Below are 23,672 nucleotides of genomic sequence, written 5' to 3'. Positions count from 1 at the left end.
TGGGTGGTATCGTGTCCACTCCTCAAACTCCAATTCCAAACCAGCTCTCGATTCCAGCCTTGATAATAAGCAATGTCTGAACACCCAGAGTCCCGAGCCAAACATCTACAGAGGTCTACAACCTCTGTAGTCATTGATGTCTGCATTGATGAATCCCCACAGCTCAGTCTCCCTTGGGACCATGTCCCCCTGTTCGACATAGACTCTCTCATTGGAGGCAGCATCAGCCCCCTCAATGCCCCTGAACCTTTCAATTATATCACCTCTTATTGTCATAAACATAAGCCAGTTTGAACCATATCTACTTAATCACCCCTCCTTGGTTAATACTCTCATTCTATTTATTCTTTACATACTGACACCAAGCCAGTGATATCCTTCTTTTGGTGCAGAATTGAAAGTTGGACATGGCAAAAATTCTTCACACCTTATATCACATTAGTGACATTTGTATTCCAATCTTTTAAAGAAAAAGGGAGAAGGGTTTCGGCCCGAAACTTCGCCCATTTCCTTCGCTCCATAGATGCTGCCTCACCCGCTGAGTTGTTCCAGCATTTTTGTCTACCTAGGGTCAATGAAAAACTTGTTTTTCTAACTGCTTGCTCTACTTATAGCATCATTGGATAGCATAGACAGGTTGGGCCAAATGGCCTATCTCCATGTTGTGTGACTATGACTTTATCACTCATCCATGCCGACTAAATTGTTTTCCTGAACTAGTCATGCTTGTCTGTGTTTGGCCCATCCCCTGAACCTTTACTCTGTACGACATGTCCTTTGAACATGTTTGTTGTACCAGCCTCCACAGTGTCCTCTGGCAGCTTGTTCCATATACCCACCGCTCCCTGCATTACAACGTCACCCCTCCGCTTGTTTTTAAATCTTTCCCCTCTCACCTTAAATCTACTCCCTTTAGTTTTAGACTCCCCGATCCTGGGTAAAAGTCAAAACGTTCACCTTACAAAGCCACTCATGACTTGGTACTTCTATAGAATGTCACTCTTCAACTTCCATGATACTTTATTGTCACAGGTCGCTAGTTGCAGTGAAATGCTTTGATTTGCATACAGCCCAGTTAAAAAAAAACAGCAGAACTCATCTACGCAGTACAAAAGTATCGCCACGTTTTGGCGCCAACTAAGTTACAAAGGTTTCCTGTTACACCGTTTCAAAACATCCTACATTACAGGGATAAAGCCTATCCAGTCTCTCCTTATGCCTCAAATCCTTCAGTCCCGGTAACTTCCTTTACCAACTTAAGTGCATCCTTCCTATAGCAGGGCGACGGGAACAGCACACAACATTCCCAGCTTAAACTCACCAACGGCTTGGACACTTGCATCATGACATCCCATCTATTGTCAGCGCATTGTGTGCAGTAGAAGCAAACGTGCCGAACACCTTCTTCACCACCTTGAATACGTGCGTCTCCATTTTCAAGCAACTATGTAGCGTACCCCTAGCACTCCATGTCCTCAGACTGTTCCCTCTCCAGGGCTCTACCATTTATTGTTTGTCCTGTCCTGCTTTAACTTGCCAAAATCCAGTGTAATTGTGTGGCAGCTCCCTGTCCGTCTCATCTACTCCCCCCCCTTTTATGGGGTTACCTTCGCACCAGGGTGTCCCTCGAAAAGGACCACGAGGTCCATTCCGGCTCTGCTCACTCCTGGAGGCATTGACTGCCACACGGTCCCTCCCCATCACCCTTCCCCTGGACACAGTATGTGGGCCGCGCAGAATCCCCATCGCTCTACATTGAGCCCAAACCCGACACTGGGCCATGTTCTTGCTGACTCCACGCTACAGGCCTCAAAGACAGACCACCGCCCTCACACCCGTCCACCCTCCCCCAATGGGCTCCTCACCGCCACAGCCCCCCATCACCCCGACCAGTGGCCTTACATTCAGCTGGTTGGTGTTCAGCACGGCGCTGGAGGGCCGCAGGGTGCCCAGTCGATACTGGATCCCTTCGTCCAGAGTCAGACCCCAGAACTGGCTGTAGTTTGAAGCTTTCCATCTGTCCGGAGAAATGAGAACGGTGAGAAAAAAACACACACACAAAGTGCTGGAGTAACTCAGCAAGTCGGGCAGCATACGTGGAGGGAATGAACAGGTGACCCTTCCGACTGGTTGAGAAGGAGAGTCCCGACCCAAAACATTGTCTGTTCATTCCCTCTACAGATGCTGCTTGACCCACTGCGTTCCTCCAGCACTTTATTTTGCTTAAAATGTCAGCATCTGCAGTTCCTTGTGTCTCCCTTTGTGAAGCCCAGATGAAAGGCCAAAGGTCATAAGGCCACAGCCCAGTTTGTTTTACCAAAAATTATTTAACTAATATTTATAATAATATCTACAGTATGAAATAAATCAAAACAAAACCCACCACCATAATACAGGACAAACAAATATACTAAATAAACTACTATACAATAATACATTACAATCCTTATTGAAAATGCTTTAAACTCCCTGCAGTGCCCAACGGTCTCGGAAATCCCCCAAGGCGCACGTGGACTGCGCGTAGTCCCTCTCAAGTACCACCCGGGCACGGACATAATCCCGGAAAAGGGGCCAGCAGCCGGCTCGGGCAGAGCCCTCTGCCGCCTGGCACCGAGAATCGTGGAAGGCTAGTTTGGCCAGGTCTAGGAGCAACAGGCCATCTTCAGCCCTACCCTCTCCCCTATGCACAGGGTGTCCAAAGATGAGGGTGGTGGGTGTGAAGTGCAGCCAGAAGGCAAGGAGCAGCCCCTTTAGATATTGGAGCAGGGGCTGCAGCCTCACACACTCCATATACACGTGGTAACACAGAATATTCAAACCCGCAAAAGTGGCAGGCGGCTGGCGAGTCTGTGAACCGCGAGAGAAACAGGTTGCAAGGGACTCCTCAGTGCAGTACCCTCCACCCCAGGTCCCCGATGTAGAGGGGCAGAATCCCTGCGTTGAGGGACCCCCACTGGGGGGCCCTCTCACGACCCACAGGCAACACCGATCGCCACTTTGTGTCAGGCCAGAGCCCAATGTGGGAGGAGTGTGGTTCCGATCCAGAGTCACGTTGAAGCAGGAGCTCTCCACAGCACAGCACAGCCCCAGAGTGAAGCTATGGAGGGCAGTGTCCCCCTTGCTGCCCCGGGTGAGGGCAGTGGGACATGAGGAGACTGGAGAGGAGGGACAATCTGTGGGAATGAACAGACAATTCATCTTGGCACAGCAGGTTTCTGAGAACTAGACAGCAGAGGCCACGTGGGCAATGCTGAACTCCAGCCCTCACACAGGACCCTGTGTGTCGACATCGACAGGGCAGCTGGCTGCTCACGTCTCTGGTTACATACATCAGTTATAGTCATCTCACACTGTGCACACACTCCATGTGAGTGAAGTTACGGTGTGCATGTACACAGAGAAGCAATGGAGGCTGTATGGGGTACACACACACACACACATATATACACACACACACGCTCTCCATGTGAGTGATCTTACAGTGTGATGTACAGATATAGAAGCAATGAATTTTGCTGATACAATAGTGGTGTTTAAGGGGCTTTTAGATAGACACATGGATATGCAGGGAATGGAGGGATATGGAGCACGTGTATGCAGATTCTTTAAGCAACAGCTGATGCCTCAACATTGCGACTGCTCTTGAAGCATGACCTACCCATAGTTGCCTTGGTTGACGCCACTGATCATTTCGTCGTTGACGAGACACGCATGCTGCTCACACGCCCACCGGCCGCTGCTGCAGGTGCTGAGGAAACATAGCGAGGACATCATTACTACACCCGCATCACGGCCAAAAGCCACTGAGTGAAGCTGCCCTGAAGCCAGCCGGGTGCAAGGTCCTCTGATGACTTTGTGCACAATCCAGTTGCTCCATCTGAAGCTCCACGTCTTTTAAATTTTGCTACAGTACCTGCCTCAACTACTTCCTCTGACACCCCTTTCCATACACCCACCACCGTCTGAATGAAAAGTTGCCCCTCAGATTCCTATTAAATCTTTCACCTCTCAGCTTAAACCTATGTCTTCTGTTTCTTAATTTCCCAATTCTAGGTAAAAGACTGTGCATTTGCCCCATCTATTACCCTCATGATTTTATACATCTCAATGTAATCGCCTCCCAGCCTCCTGCATTTCAAGGAATAAAATCCAAGCCTGCCCAACCTCCCCCTGAAGCTCAGCCCCACAAGTCCTGGCAACAACTTTGGGTGCCTGTGAGTTGCTGAACATTGCGCTTTTGTTATCCACCATTCTGTGTGCAGGTCACAGGCTTTCTGCTGGATCTACAGTTGCCTGTTGAGTAGCAGAACAATTTGTATTTGTGTTTAAATTAACTAAATTAAATGATCTCCAGGTCAATCTCGTCAAACCAGTGCCAACATTTATTGGTAGAGAGACCAAGAGCCTCCTCACAAGTGCCGATTATGGCTAATGGACTATGTGGCTCCTGGTGGTTGGGACAATCCTACCCACCCATGCCCTCCCTCCTCTTTCCCTGTCGGCCTGACACCTCTCAGCATCGTGCGAGATGGAGGGCTGGTCTTGGGCTGGAGGGCTGGTTTCCCTGGGGACCTGGGATGGAGGAGCAAGCCTACTCAGGATTGCCAATGGTCTGACGGAGACCCCCCCCCCCCCCCCCCCTCCTCCAACCACCTCACTTCTCGCTTGGACCCTCCCCACTCGATGCTCCAGCTCTCCCCACCACCCTGACCTCCCCACCATCCTGCAGCTGCTCGTTCAGCCTGTGATGCCACACGGATCCCTGGCCTCTGGGACAGTGTGAGCTAATGCCCTGGGAGGGCCAGCAAGCCAAAGCAATGCACCTTTACTGGGACATCTACAGGAGCAGAGGAACCTTGGAGTGCATGCTCACAGCTCTTTGAAGATCAATAGCACCTCATATTCTGCAATGGAAGTTTCAAATCCAATGCATGAACATAGAAGTTTCAAATTTTAAGTAATAGCCGCACTCCATACCCCACCCCACCCCACCCACATTCATTTCTCATTATCCTGCCCCTCATCCCCTCCCACATCCCTCCCTCTGCACTCACATTTCACCCCTCTCTTCTCTCCTTAACTGACATTGTTTCCTTTTCACGTCTAGCCTTTGTCACTTTCTCCACCCATCTGACCAATCACCTCCCCACCACTCATTTGTACCCACCTATCACTTGCCAGGCCCTGTTCTATCCCTACCCCTCTTTTCAAGCTCCTCCTCCTACAACAATCAGTCTGACGAAGCATCTCGACCCCAAACATTGCCTGTCCATTCCCGCCACAGATGCTGCCTGACCCGCTGAGTTCCACCAGTGCTTTATATTTTGTTTCAGACATCTGCTGTTATTGGCCGAGTGCTTGAATCAATGAAGTTCTGCTGGAACTATGTCAAACGCAAATTACCATCAGCGTGAGGTACTGCAGAGACTAGGACACCACGGCTCAGGAACAATGTTATTGCATTTGGAAGAGTTTACAGATCAAAAGAATTTCAACTACGTGGAAAGATTAGATAGTGGATGTTTGTTTTTGCTTTGGTACAGGAATTAAAGTTGATTTACAAAATTCTGAGAAGCTTTGATTGTGAGAAAAGGGCCTATCTCTCCTCAGATAAGTAGAGGGAGATAGATTAACACGAATTGGTGCAAGATTAAGAGAATTGATGAAAATATTTTCACCCAGCAGGATTGTAATCGCCACCTTTTGTTTCATTTGGACAATTTGTTGGAAGAGCCTTTACAATGCATTGGATCGCCGAAGGGTTATTCTTTAAAAGATAAACAGGAAGCACAAAAACTGTCGCCAGGAACACAGGCAGTTAACTGGATCACCCATCTACCTGCACACATGTCCACTTCTCAGCAGTGCGAACAGTGCAGGCAGCATGAACGCTGCCCACTTTCATCTAAGAACACAGAGTAGAGAGGCTCCGTAGTCACTTCAGGGTTCAAGGTTCAAATCCCACTATTGACCAAGGCCATTTTTTTTTTTTTTTTTAAATTTCAAAATAGACTTTATTCATTGATAAATATATACAATTCCTGAACCATTCAATCAAACAAATTCATCCGACATTTTCGGAGACTATACAAGTTTTTTCAGTACAATTTTTTCACAATTTTCAAATTTCACCAAACAGTCCCTCACCCGTGCCACTCTGTGGCCCCTGTCCAAGTAATAAATATATACAGTGTTAAGGCCATAATTCAGGCACTTGGTACAATGCAGTGCTAAGAGACAGTCTCAGGCAAGGAAATACAGCCCCACATCTCCCTCACACACCCCACAGGGGCAGGGGAGTACCAAATCAAGAGGGGAAATAGACAGAGGATGCTAACCCAGGGTAAGGGAATCAAGAACCAGACACATGGGTCTAAAGCAGGGGTCGCCAAACTTGTTCTGCACAGGGGCCAGGACGCATGTCCGTGAGTGGATGGCGGGCCACATCTATCACGTGTACACATGGATCCCACCCCCATCCCGTCCTGAATGGCAGGCATCAAATCACGTGTTCACACAAGGTAGACAAAAATGCTGGAGAAACTCAGGGGATGAGGCAGCCTCATGCAATCCTTGCATGTCTCACCCGCTGAGTTTCTCCAGCCTTTTTGTCTACCTTCGATTTTTCCAGCATCTGCAGCTCTTTCTTAAAAGTGTTCACCGGCGGTGTGCGGCTTCGCGCAGGATGCGGTACAGCCAGAGCTCGGCGCCCAGCGGGCTGGATGATTACGGGGAAAAAAATCCGCCTGGGGGCCGGATGATTTCGGGTTACGGGCCACATTCGGCCCGGGGGCCGTAGGTTGCCGACCCCTGGTCTAAAGTGAGAAGGGAAAGATTTAATAGGAACCTGAAGGGTAACTTTTTCATTCAAAGTGTGGTGGGTATATGGAACAAGCTGCTTGAGGAGGTAGTTGGGGAAGGAAGTATAACAGCATTCAAAAGACACTTGGACAGCCACACGATGGGAAAGTTTGTACGGGATATGGGTCAAACGCAGGCAAATGGAATGAGCTTGGATGGGGCACCTTTGTCAGCATACATGAGGTGGGCTGAAGGGCCTGTTTCCATGCTGTACGACTCCATGACTAATCAGCATGGGCCAGATGGACTCTTTTGTTGCATCATTCCAGAAATGAAGGAAGGCTGTCAGTGCGGCTGGGTTGGTGGTGGTGGTGGTGGTGGTGGTGTTATATCTCAATGACCCATAAGAATAAAAACTTCATTGTTCGGTTTCTGGACACGTGACAATAAACCACTCTCGATGCTTGGAGTCCCCCAGCTGCCCCTTCAATGCCCATCCCTCCATCAGCAAACTCGTTACATCACTACGTGGGGAACTTGCTGTGTCCCACATTATAAAACTGACAACTCCGCAAAGAATGTTTCTTTGGGAGTTTGAGGTTATGAAAACCGTTCTATAAATGTAAGTCTCTCTATTATTCTGCTTATGGGAAGCTCAGTGTGGGGCTGAACCAAGAGGTCATCCCATTGCATTTACACGGCAACTGTCCACATTCAGCCCTGCTTCCACTGGGACCAAAACTGCCGTATTTAGAAGCTTAACCTTGTATGCGCTAACATATCCCCTGGGTGCTGGCTGCTTCTACCAGTGCTTTTGGAGGGAATCTTAAAGTGCCGGCCACCCCGAGCTGAGCTGGTGGTCTGGGCTGCTGATATGTGCCCGGGGGAAAGTTCACAAGCAACTGGGTTACTGGCAGAGTGCCCATCCTCTGCCACTCCCACCCTTGACCCTTGACCCTGTGCCAGGATATGGGGCAGCTTGCCAGCGTTGGGCCTCTTTACACTTCAGTTCCTCTTAACCATTGTTGCATTTGGTATCAAACTGGGCCATACAAATCGATGGAGTTATTGGTCAAGGTCTAGATAGTGGATGTGGAGACGATGTTTCCAGGGCCAGAGGCCACAGCCTCAGAATAAAAGGACATCCGTTTAGAATGGAGATGAGGAGGAATTTCTTCAGGCACAGGGTGGTAAATCTGAGGAATTTATTGTCACAGACGGCTGTGGAAGCCAAGTCATTTAGTATTTTTAATGTGGACATCGACAGGTTCCCGATTAGTAAGGCAATCAAGGGTTACAGGGAGAAGACAGGAACATCGGGTTGAGAGGGAAAGATAGATCAGCAATGATTGAATGGCATTTTGAATGCGCCCCCCCCCTAATCTTGTAACAATGTCCCCTTGTTCAAGATGCCCCTCATAGGTGAAAGCACTGAAAGAAGTACAAGAAGATGTACGAGGATGTCACCTGGGCTCAGAGACCTGTGCTATCGGGAAAGATTGTACAGGCTAGGACATTACTCCCCAGAGCACAGGAGGCTGATTTTACACAGATGTGCAAGATCTTGGGAATAGACAGGGTAAATGCAAGGCAGGGGAATCGAGAACCAGAGGACATGGGATTAAAATGAGAGAAGTAAGGTTTAACAGGAACCCAAGGGGTACCCTTTTCACTCAGAAGGTGATGGGAACAAGCTGCCAGGGGAGGTAGTTGAAGCAGGTACTATAACAGAATTGAAAAGACATGTAAACTGGTAAATGGATAGGAAAGGTTTTGATATGGGCCTAACATGGGCAGGTGGGACTAGTGCAGTGGGGCCATCTTGGTCAGTGTGGATGAGTTAGGCCGAAGGACCCGTTTCCATGACAACACCCTCAACTGAGGAATTAGCCGAGTGGAATCTCTTATGGACTGCCTCCAATGCTGGTCTTTCTCATCTTCAATGAGGGGCACTAAAGTGTGCACAGTGCACTGGGAGAGTGTTATGGGGAGCATATTTCAGTGCTCGTGATTCAACCCGTATTTTGTTATAAGGTACTTGGATGTTGTCTCCATGTGTTACAGAGAGTGCATAATGAAACATATAAGATTGTTAAGGGCTTTGACATGCTAGAGTCAGGAAACATGTTCCCGATGTTGGGGCAGTCCAGAACCAGGGGCCACAGTTTAAGAATAAGCAGTAAGCCATTTAGAACGGAGATGAAGAAACACTTTTTCTCTGTGGAATTCTCTGCCTCAGAGGGCGGTGGAGGCAGGTTCTCTGGATGAGTTCAAGAGAGCTAGATTGGGCTCTTAAAAATAGCAGAGTCAGGAGATATGGGGAGAAGGCAGGAACGGGGTACTGATTGGGGATGATCAGCCATAATCACATTGAATGGCGGTGCTGGTTCGAAGGGCCGAATGGCCTACTCTTGCACCTATTGATGAGTGTCCTATCAATTGGGGTGATGGAGAAGAGGGTGTGGGTGGGCTGTTCAATTCAGTTAATTCTGAGAAGTATTTATAATGGGTTTGTTTTTTATGATCCATCTACTCAATGGTTAATTTGTTTTCCTTGCAGTGTTACTACAGATTTCTCCCCTCATTCCGTGGGAGAAGTAGGAAGGGGCTCCTTTTAAGGAAAGGTTTGTTTGGAATTCCAGCCACTGTTACGTGTTCATAGTTATCGTGTTTCGGCTGGGGCTTGCCACTTTGTTGTGACTATTTATCATGCAAGGTTATGCTGGTTAATGGGGCATTACCGACCCACTCATTCCTCCTTCACCCCTCCCCTCGGGCTCATTTCACTGCAGAGCAGAAACACGGTCACTTAATGAGCACTGATGCCGCTCCAAATAAATCCTGAGCTCCAATGATCCTTGACTCGCCGTCACTCGCTAATGAGATTCACAAAAGTACAACTGCCCTTCACTCCTTCCATTTCAAACAACCATTTTGCCCCTCCCTATCCAGCGCGTACATATTTTTCCAGGTCCATTCTTTCACATCCATAATAGCCAAGCTCCGTGAAATGTCAAGAAAGATTAATGATTAATGGTCTTGGTCTCTAACACACTTTAAAAGACACGAGGCTGAATTTAGATCTTAAGAATGAAGTAAGCTGCACTTCAATGCATGGTCTCAGCACATACACCGCCACTTGGCATTTAAACACAGGAGAGGACCATTCAGCACACCAGCTCCCTGGTGACCATGTGGTGTTCCTCATCGCCCCACTCCGTCTCCTCAAGAACCAACTCAGTTTCCTCCTGAACTTATTGACAGTTTCCACTTTGACCACACTGCTGGTCAGTGATTTCAGTCTATTATCACTCACTGCTCATAACATTTCTCCCTCACATCATGCCATCTTGCCAACGAGCTGCTGGAGGAAATGGTTGAGGCAGATGCAATAACAAAATGTAAAAGAGATTTAGACATGGGCAGGAAAGGTTTGGAAGGACGTAGACCAAATGCCAGCAAATGGGAGCAGCTTGGAGAGACATTTTGGTCGGCAAGGCAGAGTTGGGCTTAAGGGGTAGGTCCCATGCTTTAGGACTCTCACTCAATGAATCTATATCTCTTTGTTCAGATCATCAACTGACGAACAAGCTTTGCTCACTTTATTCAAACCTGTTATGATCCCATAATCCGAGGTAAAGTCTTCCCTCAGCCTCCTTTTCTCTGAAAACTTCATCTTCTCTACCCTAATCTTGCAGCCAAAGTCTCTCGTCCCTAAAACCGCACCTACACCCCCCCTCTGAAGGACCTTCACGGGTATCTGCCCCAAGCGATGCCCCCTCTATCAACACTATTCTGGCCCCACTCTTCCCAGTTTTTATTGATATCACAATAGTTGGAGCATGGAACCAGACCATTTTGTCCATCAAATCTGTGTCAGCATCGTGCCAGAATGATCCAGTTGCCCCCTATTGTTCACCTCCCACTCCTCATCCTTGACTACATTCACTTGCTATATGTATATAATATATTAATTATATATATAGGTTTATGCCATTTCTCTACACCTCTACACCCCCCCCCACCCCCCACCTCTTCTCCACATCACCTCCAGCTTTGGTTACCATCTCCTTGATCCACCTACCACCTCTTCACCTGGATTCACCTTTCACTTGTCAGCTCTTGCTCTTTCTACCATACATCTCCCCTCTACTCCATCAGATTGAAGAAGGTTCCTGATCGAAAAATGTCACCTGTCCATTTTCCACTCCAGCAGTTTGTTGCTTGCTCATCGATCCGTGGCTTCATCTCTTCACTTTGCATGGATCCCCCCCCCACTTTCTGCCCACTCGCTATTTACATTTTGGGAATAGATTATTGGAACAAAACGGGCTGCTCCTGTCTCTATATTGTTTTTGTTCTTGTTCTTACATTGCAGAACAAGAATAACTTGCCCGACTGACTTCCATGACTTCCTTGAGGAAGTGACTATTCAGTGGAGAATAGTAAACTCTTCCATATTACAAACATCGAAGGAATTGGACACAATGTGTCACAGGTTCAAATCAAAGCTTTATAAGCTCAGTGTAAATCCCTTGAATGGCCGGGACCCCAGTGACGGGTGGACAGGGCTGTGAGGGGTGAGATGAGGTGGGAATAGGCAAGTTCAAGAACGGTGAAAGCTGGTTGAAGCCGTAACAAGCCTATGCCATGTTTTGGGTAACTGGCAGTTTTACTTAACGTGGCCATCTCAGTGCAAGGCATGACTGCAAAATTCATCAGGACCTGCATATGGGCAAATAGTGTCTGCAGCAGAACAGGGCTCTGTGATTACTGCACAATCAGCAGATGGGGACAGGCATGGTGGGCCCAGAGTGAAGGAGAAGAGGTGGGAGTGTCTGCACCTTCTCCCTGTGACAATGAGGTATTCCTCCCACATCTCAAAGACGTGCGGGTCAGTCGGTAACCAGCCCCTGTAAGCTGCTCGTTGTGTGTTTTTTGTTGAGTGGTAGAATCTGGGGAGAGTTGATGAAATGTGGAGAGGATGAAATGGAATTAGATTAAGGATCACTGTCAATGGGTGGTTTATGGCCAGCATGGACTCAATGGGCTGAAGGGACCATTTCCATTCTGCATGACTATACAACTTCAAACATTGTCCAGAAGTGGCATGGTAGGACATTCCTTTAACCCCCTGGCACCCTCCACAGAGTCCAGCACCGCTCAATGCCCATCTCCACTATCTGCGACGCTCCTACGTTTAGCAATGGGCCTTCATGGGACCTCAGTGCTGGTAGCAGGACAAGCAAGACGAGTGTGTGGTGCCTGGGCAGAGAACTATAGACTGACTTGTCAATGTAAAACCCTCAGAAGCATGGAGAACAAGGAGCTTAGGCACAGGTCCCACACCGTACATATATCAATACAAAAGCTAAAGAAATGACACGAGGGCAGAAATGCTCCGCAGGTTCTCCATAGCCTTCTGAGTTCAATTGAAGAACTTTTCCATTGTGTTGTAAATGGCCAGAGAATTGCACCTTCCTCTGCCCCAGCATCCATCACCATGCATTACCCTGGCCTCATATTGGCACTGCTCTGCTTTAGATCATCTGCTGCCGAAACCCCATCCACACTATTTTTTGAGATCAGATTATTGCAGCACACTACCGGATGGTTCCACCCTCCATCTTTCACCCAAAGTAAGCACCACCGTTTGGTTTGGCAACTGCTCTGCCACAGACGGCAGGAAAGTGCCAAGAGATATGGATGTAGCCCGGTCTATCATGCAAATTGCACTTCACGCTGCCTCAGGAAAACTGCCAATGTAATCAGGGGCAGCATTCCTGTGTTCTTTTGGACTACAGTAATAACCAGAACGGCCTGTCACACACTTAAACACCACTGCATGGATTGATCTTCAGTGGGGTATAGCAAGAATATGTGGTGTGATCTCTCCAGTCTCTACCTCACCTCAATGACTGGATTTAGAGCAAAGAGGTTAGAGTCAAAGAGTATTTTGACACCTCTGCTGCTGAAACCCCACCCACATCTTTGTTTGTGATCGGCCCAACTTGATCAAGTTGCTCCATCTAATCTTACTGATCTATTGTGCCCATCAGTTATAGTATGCAGCTGCCACTTACAATACTTTGGTCTTACACAAAATCAAAAACATTAATAATCTAAATATTTGATTGAAAACCTCTTAACCTTCTCTGCTCCAAGCAAAAACTACCCCAGCTTCTCCAGTTCATCGTCTGGCTGAAATGTTCCGACCCAAAACATCACCTGTTCCATTCCTCCCGAGCTGCTGCTTGATCCGCTGAATTGCTCCAGCACTCTGTGCCCATCCAGAGTTTCTCACCCCGGCTATGTTCTAAGAAGTCTCTACACCTTTCCCAAGGCTTTGACCCACAGACTGATGCATAACCGTCATTTGAGAAAGGGTTAGCATTACATCCTTGCTTCAATTCTCAGGATTGAACCCGTGTCTCTGGTGCTGTGAGGCAGTGGCACTGCCAGCTGCGCAATTGTGTTGCCCATTCTAATCCTGCAATTGCCAGCACAACAACTCTCAGCATGTGGAGCAATGATTCAATGTGGTGGCTTGTCACCAAGTTCTCAAGGTTGGCTTGGTGTGGGCAATGGATGCCACCCTTATCAGCATTCCAACCAAAGAAAGCTGGCACAGACACGATGAACAGCGGATGCTGGAATCTTGTGCAAATTAAAGTGGTGGAGGAACTACCTGGGGAGGGAATGGACAGGTGACATTTGGGTCAGGACTCGAAACGTCTTCTTCCCGAATGAGAGTGGGGGGGGGGGTGAGAAAGCTGGAAAAAAGGTGGGAGGGGGGGGGGGCAGACACGAGAGGCAGGACAAAGCCTGGCAAGTGACAGGGGGATACAGGGGAGGGGGGGGTTGATTGGCAGATGAGGGGAATAAGTGGCACAAGCTAGAGGTGAAAAGTAGACAAAAGGCTGTTGTATAAGGAGAAGAGGAGGAGTGAAATGTAAAGATAGGGAGGGATATGATGGATCACTAGTTACATTGTAATTGTAGTGTGAAACAGATACAGGAGCTCACACAAATGTAAACAAATCATGCATTCTATACCTAGAACAGTGCTTTATTTCTGAGGACGGTCCAGCTTGTAAAGATATCAACCACCCAATGTAAACAATCAGCCTGCATTCTTACAAATTTCACAGAATTCCCACCTTAATCTGAGAATTGTTTAGCCTTTTATGGGAGGGAACATTGAAAATCCACTCTGTCAAACCGTACGGAATTCTGGAGTTCAAAAGATAAGGAGCCGGGATGTTCCGAAGGAAATTATGCAACATTGTGAGCAGGCAATTAAATCCCTGGGGGATGGGTCACACGGCAACCAGCCTTTGGAAACAACAAAACGTTGGAAAAAGCTTCACCACTCAACTGAAATGCAGCAACATTTTTTCCACATTGTGCTCTAGTTCCACTCCAGACTATCCTTGAAATGCTAACCTTGGGAGTTCCTAGCTCTGCACCTGGCCTGACTTCAACGCTCACAAACACACACATGCAAACCAGTACAAGGCTCATGTGCCTAATGAAGATGTTTAACATGATGCCTGGGGCTTCAGCTGTAGAAGCTGGGGTCATTCTATTGAGCAGGACATTTGGAAATCCCCCCCCCCACCTACAATCAGTCTGAAGAAGAGTTCCCACCCGAAACGTCATCTATCCGTCCCGCCATAGATGCTGCCTGACCCACTGAGTTCCTGCTGCACTTTATGTTTGATGTGACGGGTGCAGTCTATGGTACCCGCAGTCAGTGTCTGGCTCGGTGCCAGCTACTAGACACGCACTACACACAGCGAGTGGGCAGCTGAGGACCTGTACTGAGAACAGGACAAGCCCTCGATGTCCAGCCCTGCCTCTGCCTTTTGGTGCACGCTGCAGTTAAAACATAGAACAGCACAGCACAGGAACATGCCCTGTGGCCCACAATGTCCATACCGAACATGAAACTAATCTCCTCTGTCTGCACTTGATCCATATTCCTCCATTCCATGTGCCTATCCAAAAGCCTTTTAAATACCTCCATCATATCCTGGTATGGATTGATGGTGCTGAAGTATGGTTGAAAGCTTTAGGTACCTCGGAGTAAATATTGCCAGCAACTTGTCTTGAACCACCCATATCAAAGCAATGGCCATAGACGGCTTAGGAAGTTTGGCATGTCCTCAACAACTCTCACCAACTTCAAGAGATGCACTGTAAAAGCATTTATTGAGAGCATCACAGCACAATTTGGGAGCACCTCCATCCAAGACCGTAGGAAATTGCAAAGAATTGTGGACGCAGCCTAGACCATCACAAAAACCAACCTCCCTTCCATTACAATTCATGCTGCCTCAGCAAGACCACCAACATAATCAAGGACCAGTCTCATCCCAATCACTCTCTCTTCTCCCCTCTCCCGTCAGACGAGGGATACAGAAATATGAAAATGCACACCTCCAGATTCAGGGACAGTTTCTTCCTGGCTGCTATCAGGCAACTAAATCATCCTATCAACAACTAGAGAGCAGTCCTGAGCTAATATCTCCCTCACTAGAGACCCTTGGACTATCTTCAATTGCACTTTATTTTTATTTTGCACTAAATGTTATTTCCTTTAGCATGTGGCTGTACACTGTGGATGGATCGACTGTAATCCTGTATTGTCTTTCCGCTGACAGGTTAAAATGCTATAAAAGCTTTTCATTGTACCTTGGTACATGCGACAATAATCAAAACTAATATCCGTCTCAACCACCACCCCAGTTACATTAACATTGTTTTCTGCGCCTCTGTTCTAACATTCTCAGTGTGTGCATTCTATTGAGCATAACATTGGCTCAGACACTAATCAGCTTTGTTATCCATGTTGTACTAACAATCTCTAAGGTTGGGTGGAGTAAGGAAGCCATCGTTGTTAATTGTCCTTGCTGATAGGCACAAGCAGAGGGTTGTCTTTCTCTACTGAGTCTACAAAATATTATTTTATCTCTGGAGTAAAAACACACCTGGAGTCAGGACGCGGTTAGGAAGGAGGCACACAACCTCCCACAGAGGTACGTACAGTATTGTGTTTGCTGTGTACACAATGTCCAGAAGCCATAACTCCAAGCTCTCCGACAAGGACAAAGGACAGACACCTAGCACTAGGCTCTCCCAGACAGGGAGGGGAGGCACACCTATTTACTGGGAACAACTTCAACAACATTACAAACTGATTGCCATATTATAATGTCATCAGTGTGATTCATTTCCTTTCCTGCAGCCTCTGCAAACACCAAGTCACCTGATGAGCTGGTATCGCAGGTAAAGCACAGCGTGTGCTGGACGCCTCTGGACTGAAGAAGGATCCCGACCCGAAACATCACCCGTCCTGCTTCTCTGGAGATACTGCCTGGCCTGCCGAGTTACTCCAGCACTTTGTATCTATATTCTGTATAAACCAGCATCTGCAGTTCCTTTTTGCACCTGGTACCCTGGGACTGGGAGAGTGGTTGTCCTCAGTGCCACTGCTCAGCCATCTGGGAGATCTGACCTTCCTGTTGCTGCAAAGGAACGCTGGAAGAGATAGCCAGCCCGAGGGCACGGTGATGACATCGCTACTGATTCATGGTGAAAAACATCAGGGGCACGGCTGCCCCTTAGGAACGAGGTTTAACCAACATTACTCTCAATCCCGGAACACCGAAGATGAGAGACCGATATGTGCCCATTTCAATAGCTACTGACCTACTCTGTTCAAATGCATGGTATGAAGGACAACAAACTCCAGCGTGGTAAAGAAGGATATGGTAGCGTTTCGTCATTGGTCAGAGCACTGATTATAAGAGTCAAAGTTTTGCAAATGTAAAGGACTTTGGTCAGGCTGCATTTGGAAAGCTCTGTGCAATTCTAGTCATCCCATTTCAAGGAGGATGTGGAGGCTTTGGAGAGGATGAGGTTTACTAATTAACCAGATAACAAGGCATTAGCCATAAGGAGAGGCGGCATGAACTTGGACTGTTTTCTCTGTGGAAGCCAAGGGGAGACCCGACGTCTATAAAATGATGAGAGGCATAGACAGGGTAGATAGTCGGACCTTTTCTCCCAGGGTGGAATCGACAAGGACTGGAGGGCAAAGCTTCAAGGCGAATGGGACAAAGTTTAATGTAGATGTGCGAGGCAGGCTTTTTCTTTTTAAAACAGAATGGGGTAAGTGACTGGAACAATGAGGCAGATACGATAGCGGAGTTTAAGAGGCTTTAGGATAGGCGCATAGATATGTAGAAAACAGAGGGATATGATCTAAAGAAGGGTCCCGACCTGAAACGTCACCCTTCCCCTTTCTCTAGAGATGCTGCCTGATCCACTGAGTTGCTCCAGCACTTTGTGTCTATCTTTGATATGGATCACATGCCGGCAGAGGAGCTTAGTTTAACTTGGTATCATGTTCGGAACGGACATTGTGGGCTGAAGGACCTGTTCCTGTGCTGCACTGTTCTATGTTCTATGTTGAACAGTAGCCTTGCCTTCAACACCCCGATCCCAGCCATGAAGAGCAATAACCCACTGGCTGCGCACACTGACGGAGTTGATTTGAAGCCTTCACCGTGAACACAAAGCTGCTAGTTTACAATTCACTACAATTGGCAGCAGGGACCATGTGACAGCTGCTTCCCAATCTTGTAGTCAGTAGGCGGGGAGGGGGCAAATAATTAAATACCAAGTATAATGCAAGAGTCAATGTTCAGGCTGCTGCCTTTAGGTCAACAGGCCCTGGCTTAGAATGCGGTCGAGACAGCCCTGGTGAATGAGGATCGAGAGGCAGTCCTGAGCTGGCAGCCCTGGTTGGGGCTGGGTCTTCACAGGGTCCTCACCCCACCTGGACCAGCCAACACCACAATGTTTCAATACTGAACATGAAACAGTGCAGCACAGGAACAGGCTCTTCGGCCCACAATGTCTGAGCCCAACATGATGCCAAGTCAAACTAATTTCCCCCGCACCCGATCCATATCCCACCACTCCTGCACGTCCGTGTGCCTATCTAAAAGCCCCTTAAAGGTCACGATTGCATCAACAGGAACTGCACCACCATAGAAAGAACTCCAGTCACAGTCTCTCCGACTGATGTCAGACCAACTGGACTATAATTTCCTTTCCCCTATCCTGCCTTTCGTAATAGTGGGGCAATACATTTGCCAGCATGCACTTTGTGGGAACCTTTCTAGAATCTATGGAATTTGGGCAGATGATGCCAAATCATTTGACACTAAAATAGCTGGAATCATAGACAATGAAGATGGTTATTAGGAATTACAGCAGGATCTTGATCAGCTGGGAAAGTGGGCCGAGGAACAGCTAAAGCAGTTTAATTCAAAGGTGGCATTGCATTTGGGAAGTCAAAACCTAGGCTGGATCACAGTGGACCTAGCAGCAGCAGCAGCAGCAGCAGCAGCCCTTTCGCTTCATCAGCCTTTCAAGAAGTAGATGTACTTTTAGTAACATCCACATAACTTGTACCTTCCCTGCTCTCATGGTTCAGATGGATTAAAAAAAAAAAAAAAAACCTGAGAGGCCTTTTATTGTAAGAAAATAATACTTTTCTCTGCTAAAAGAACTCTGCAACTATGATTGAGCATGCCCAGGAGTGACAGAGGTCACATGCTCATGTTAATATTAACCTTTTTTTCACCCAGTTTTATTCCACCAGGGAGGTCTTACCTTCCACTACCTGCAACCTCCGGTAACCACCTTCAACTAGCATCGCAACCGGCTTCGACTAAAAAATTAATGATTTTTAAAAAGGCAACATATTTTTAGTGGAGGCCGGTTTTTAATTTTTTGAAATAATCGCCGGAACATTGAAGAGGTGTAAACCACTTACGACCATTAGGGAGAGTGACAAAAACCTCCGAGAACCTCACAAACCACTTACGACCATTAGGGAGAGTGACAAAAACCTCCGAGAACCTCACGGAAACCTTGGGTGGGGCGCAAAGTCTCCAGAGGTTTCCGTTCAGGTTTCCTAAGTGGGACAGAGGCATAAGTGGGACAGGGGCATTATAGAGCAGAGGGATCTAGGAACACAGGTACGTTGATCCCTGAAAGTAGCATCACATGTAGATCTGGTGGTGTATGAGGTTTTTAGTACATTGGCAAACAGTCAGGGAATTGAGCATAAAAGTTGGGATGTTATGTTACAGTTGTACAAGCTGTGGCTGAGGCAGTACTTGGAATATTGTAGGCAGACACAAAATGCTGGAGTAACTCAGTGGGACAGGCAGCATCTCTGGAAAGAAGGAATGGGTGATGTTTCAGGTTGAAACCCTTCTCCAGAGATGCTGCCTGTCCTGCTGAGTTACTCCAGCATTTTGTGTCTACCTTCGATTTAAACCCGCATGTGCAGTTCTTTCCTACACACTTGGAATATTGTGTTCAGTTCTAGTCACCCTGCTCCATGAAAGATGTCATTACATTGGAAAGAGTACAGAGATTTAAGAGGATCTTGCCAGGACTCAAGGACCCGAGGGAGAGGTTGGGCAGGCTAGGACTTTTTTCCTTGGGGGCAGGAGACTGAGGGAGAGATTTTATAGAAGTGTATAAAATCCTTAGGAGAATAGATAGGGTGAATACACTTTACCCAGGGTAGACGAATCAAGAACTTAAAGGCATAGGTTAAAAGTGAGAGGGGGAAGATTTAATAGGAACGTGAGGGGCAACTTTTTTCACACAGAGGGTGGCGGGTATATGGAACAAGCTGCCAGAGTAGATAGCCAGAGTAGATAGTTGAGGATAGTTGGCCAGGAAATGAGCGGGCAAGATCATCTCTGACCCCTCTCACCCTGGCCACAAAATCTTTGAATCACGTCCCTCTGGAAGGCGACTCTGGGCTGTCAAAGCTGCCACAGCCAGACATAAAAACAGTTTTATCCATGAGTAGTTGCTCTACTCAACAGCCAAAAATCTGCAGCCTCCTTTTGATCTGGTATTTTGTTGGTTCACGTGCTTGATCAATGGTGCTTTATCATTAATGTTTTATTATTATTAATGTTTCGTATTTTCCGAGTCATTCGTAACTGTCACTGTATGTCATGTTGTTACTTGTGGGCGGAGCGCCACAGCAAATTCCTTGTATGTGAATACTTGGCCATTAAACTTACTTACTTACTTATGACAACATTCCAGAGACCTCCCAGGAAACCTGCTGGCTGCAATCCTGGACAGTCTCTGGACCACCCCCCCCCCCCCCGAACTCGCATGAACTTGCTGCTCGAAGGTGGTGCTTCGCCTGGGTTGAGGTGAAGAACAGTCTAGGCCTAGGCTGTGCTCAGAGCCCTCTACTTCATGGAAGCTATATCCCAAGCCACCCCCCACCTCCATCATTACAACCCCCTTTCATTCAGTAGCAACACTTCCCTGTGGCCAGAAGAGTGTTGACACAAGGAACTGCAGATGCTGGAATATTGAGCTAATTGATGGAGGAACTCAGTGGGTCAATCAGCATCTTTGGAGGGTGGATAGACAATGTTTCAGGTTTGGATCCTTCTTCAGACTCTACTCGACCCAAATCATCATCTGTGCATTCCCTCCACAGATGCTGATCGACCTGCTGTGTTATTTCAGCACTTTGTAGTTTGCTAATGATTCCAGGATCTGCGGTTTCTTGCGTCTCCAACAGTCCTGCCCGTTACCACCTTGCCCTCTACGTGAACTTGCTGTGTGCAAACAGTGTCAACATCGCCATTGTGATTACACTTCAAATGCCATCAATGGGCAGGTGCAGAACATGGCTACATGCCGAGGATGTACAAGAGTTGGATAATGTTTCCATCACCATAATCTCCTGGACCCCGACTGTTCTGCCTGATCTAAAACAAGCAAGCTTGTGAGACAAAATCCCAGCATAGTCTGAACTGGAGTCGAGAGCAATCGGATCTTACCACAGATTGCAGTTGTCTTTGTAGGTGGCCCCGATGGGATATTGCAGTCCGTTCCTTGTGCACTCTGGAAGAGTAAAGAGAGCATTCAGCAGAGAAAGAAACAGAGCATAAGAAAAATAAAACTATTGCTACCCCCATGCTGACAAGTTGGAGGAGTGTGGGAGGACCCTGTGTCTACACACAGTACCAGCGTGGCTATGGGGGCTCTGTTCATGCACTAGTGGGCGTTAGAGTGGGAAAATGATTTGAATTCACCTCCACAACCGACCGACAGCTGGCAGGCATCAACGCCGTTGCCTGATCAATGGCACTGAGAGAAGCATCCTACCCAAGGCACGGGCCTCTGACCCTGCAGAAGCCTCTGGCAGACATCCGGTGTGATAGTGAGAGGTCGTTTTTGGGGGAGGGGATAGATAGGAATGTGGTGAGTGTATGTTGCAAAAAGACAAGGAGTGGGGATGTAGAACACTGGTGGTTAGCAGCAAACTGATGGGCCGGGTGGATTCTCACCGTGCTGTATTAAGATTTACAGACGGGGGGGGGGGAGAAGAAGAAAGAGACCGTGTCGAGTGCGGGAGTAATGGTGCCCGGGCCTCGCTTGCACCTCCCACCACCAGGTACCACAGGAGAACATTCGGCCCCTCGATACGATGCCAGCCCTCACACCCTCACTATTTCCCCGATTCCTCCACTCGCCCGAACACGAGAGGCAAATAACGCAGCGGCTGACTGGAGCGCACAGACCCGTCCTGCCCACCCTGCCCACCCCATCCCGCCCGGGGCTGGAGCTTACCGTGTCCGGCGTGGAAGGGGGGCCGGGTGCCCAGGCAGAAGGGCCAGAAGTCGGGACAACAGTCGGACACGGTGCGGTTACAGAAGAGGTCGCAGTAACAGATGGTGTCGATGTAAGGTACGGTGCAGGCGTCGTCCCGCCCGGGGCAGCAGGAGCCCAGGCGCCGGCAGTAAGAGCCGCCGGGGTCCCGGAGCCCGGCCCGGTGCAGTCCCGGACTCAACTCCCGGCGGCTGCGGCGACCGGCCGCCTCCAGTCCCGGGGCGAGCAGGCACGGCAGCACAAGTAGCCAAACGCTGGTGGGCATCGCTCCTGTAACACACGGGGCAGACAGTGAGCGGGCAGGTCCGGCGTCCCAGAGTCTCCTACATCCCAAACCAACCCCGTCCCGTCCCACCAGCCGCGCCTGGCCCGTGTACAACCCAGACCCGACCCGACCCAATGACCTGTCCCCTCTCTCCCCGTGGCCATCCCACTCCACCCCGGGACAAGATCAGCAGCTCAGTGTCCTCACACCTCACCTGGACCCTCTCTTCCACCCCCGTCCCCCTCAGCCGCACTCGTGGCTGGGGACATTAAACCTCCCTCTACCTGCCGTCCACGCCTGACCCCTCCTGCCATCACCACCCCCCAGCTCCGTTTATTCCCTCTGCTGTCCCTCGCCTGTTTCCTTCCTTGTGTCCTGTCTGCCCCTGCTCTCACTTCCCTCGCCAGTCCCCGCACTTGTCTACCCCACAGCTCGTACAACTGCAGTGCCGAGGCCCGGCCAGAATGCCCACGGCCACAGCTCTCCACACCTGTTGTCGCGACTCCCTGTAAACTCTGCCATAGAGCCCGTCCCCGGCTGCACCGCCTCCAAAGTGGAGCCACGCCGGCTGCCAGCGCTCCCCTTACCTTGGTGGTTTTGTGTGTGTGTGGCGGGATTCCTCGATGTGGCCGAAACTCGGCAACAAGTGTTCGTCTACGGCCGCCAGGGACCTACTTTATGTAGAGAGCGACCCGCCCACCAAGGCAGCAGTGAGAAACTCTCGGCATTTGTCCATCAGTCCTCGCCAGCCCCCTGGGGGAGGACGGGGCCACAAGGGGCAGCTGACGCAGACCGCACCCTACAGCCTGGTTACTCACTGCCTTTGCAGAGAGAGAGAGCTGAGGATAGGTGGAGGGACCAGGGCTGGCAGAGCCATGCATCTCGGAGGTTCAGAGAGAGAGGGGGCGACGACAGGGTAGGGTCTATGGGAGCTACAAGGAACTACAGATCTCCCCAAGGAACTACAGATGTCGGAACCACTCGTTGAACACAATGTCCATAAGTGATAGCAGTAGAATTAGGCCATTTGGCCCATCAAGTCTACGCCACCATTCAATCGTGGCTGATCTATCTCTCCCTCCCAACCCCATTCTCCTGCCTTCTCTCCATAACCCCTGATACCCGTACTAGTCAATGTGTTGGGTAACTCATGGGGTCAGGTAGCATCTCTGGAGGGAATGGATGGGCAACGTTTCTGTAGCAGGGTCCCGAGCCTAAACGTCGCCTATCCTTGTTCTCCAGTGATGTTGCCTGACCCACTTTGGGATTGGAGCCAAATACATGGATCTTACATGGAGCGGTCATCACTGATGGACTAAGAGGTCTGAGGGAGATCAAGCACAGACCCAATGGCTGTAAGGCAAGGCTGGTCAGATCAGGCCAACGGGAGATTTATGGGATTAGATTTAGACTAACGGGACATGACTGTGTGAAGGCAGGGCCGAAGGTGGGGCAGTTGCCCCAACAATAAAGCAAGTGGAATAATCAAAGAAATAATCCTAAAACCAGTCCCGCAATCTCCTCGATTACAAACCCACATATCCTTTCAATGCAATAGACGCAGGAGTAGGCCATTCGGCCCTTCGAACCAGCACCGCCATTCAATGTGATCATGGCTGATCATCCCCAATCAGTACCCCGTTCCTGCCTTCTCCCCATATCCCCTGACTCCTCTTTCTTTAAGAGCCCTATCTGGCTCTCTTTTGAAAGTATCCAGAGAACCGGCCTCTATGTTTCTGAGGCAGAGAATTCCACAGACTCACAAGTCTCTGTGATAAAAAGTGTTTCCTCATCTCCGTTCTAAATGGCTTACCCCTTATTCTTAAACGGTGGCCCCTGATTCTGGACTCCCCCAACATCGGGAACA

The 23,672-nt window shown here is 48.7% G+C and overlaps 1 protein-coding gene across 2 annotated transcripts in view; it reads right to left on the bottom strand.

The window, feature by feature from the left end:
- tinagl1 (tubulointerstitial nephritis antigen-like 1) overlaps nucleotides 1-22,535 on the bottom strand; it is a 38,156-nt gene extending 15,621 nt beyond the window's left edge. Inside the window, exons 1-5 of one of the 2 annotated variants that reach the window (XM_055656125.1) lie at nucleotides 22,393-22,535; nucleotides 21,502-21,810; nucleotides 20,709-20,772; nucleotides 3,659-3,748; nucleotides 1,903-2,017 (exon numbers count right to left, since the gene is read on the bottom strand). In XM_055656125.1, the coding sequence (XP_055512100.1) occupies nucleotides 1,903-2,017; nucleotides 3,659-3,748; nucleotides 20,709-20,772; nucleotides 21,502-21,805 (573 nt within the window). In that variant the 5' untranslated portion in view covers nucleotides 21,806-21,810; nucleotides 22,393-22,535. Of the gene's footprint in view, nucleotides 1-1,902; nucleotides 2,018-3,658; nucleotides 3,749-20,708; nucleotides 20,773-21,501; nucleotides 21,811-22,295 lie in introns of both variants that reach the window. The other variant, XM_055656126.1, reaches the window with a different exon arrangement.
- Between the last annotated feature and the right edge of the window lie 1,137 nt (nucleotides 22,536-23,672).

Source organism: Leucoraja erinacea, chromosome 26, assembly GCF_028641065.1.
Source record: "Leucoraja erinacea ecotype New England chromosome 26, Leri_hhj_1, whole genome shotgun sequence".
NCBI lineage: Eukaryota > Metazoa > Chordata > Chondrichthyes > Rajiformes > Rajidae > Leucoraja > Leucoraja erinaceus.
This window is presented reverse-complemented; position numbering and strand designations above follow the sequence as displayed.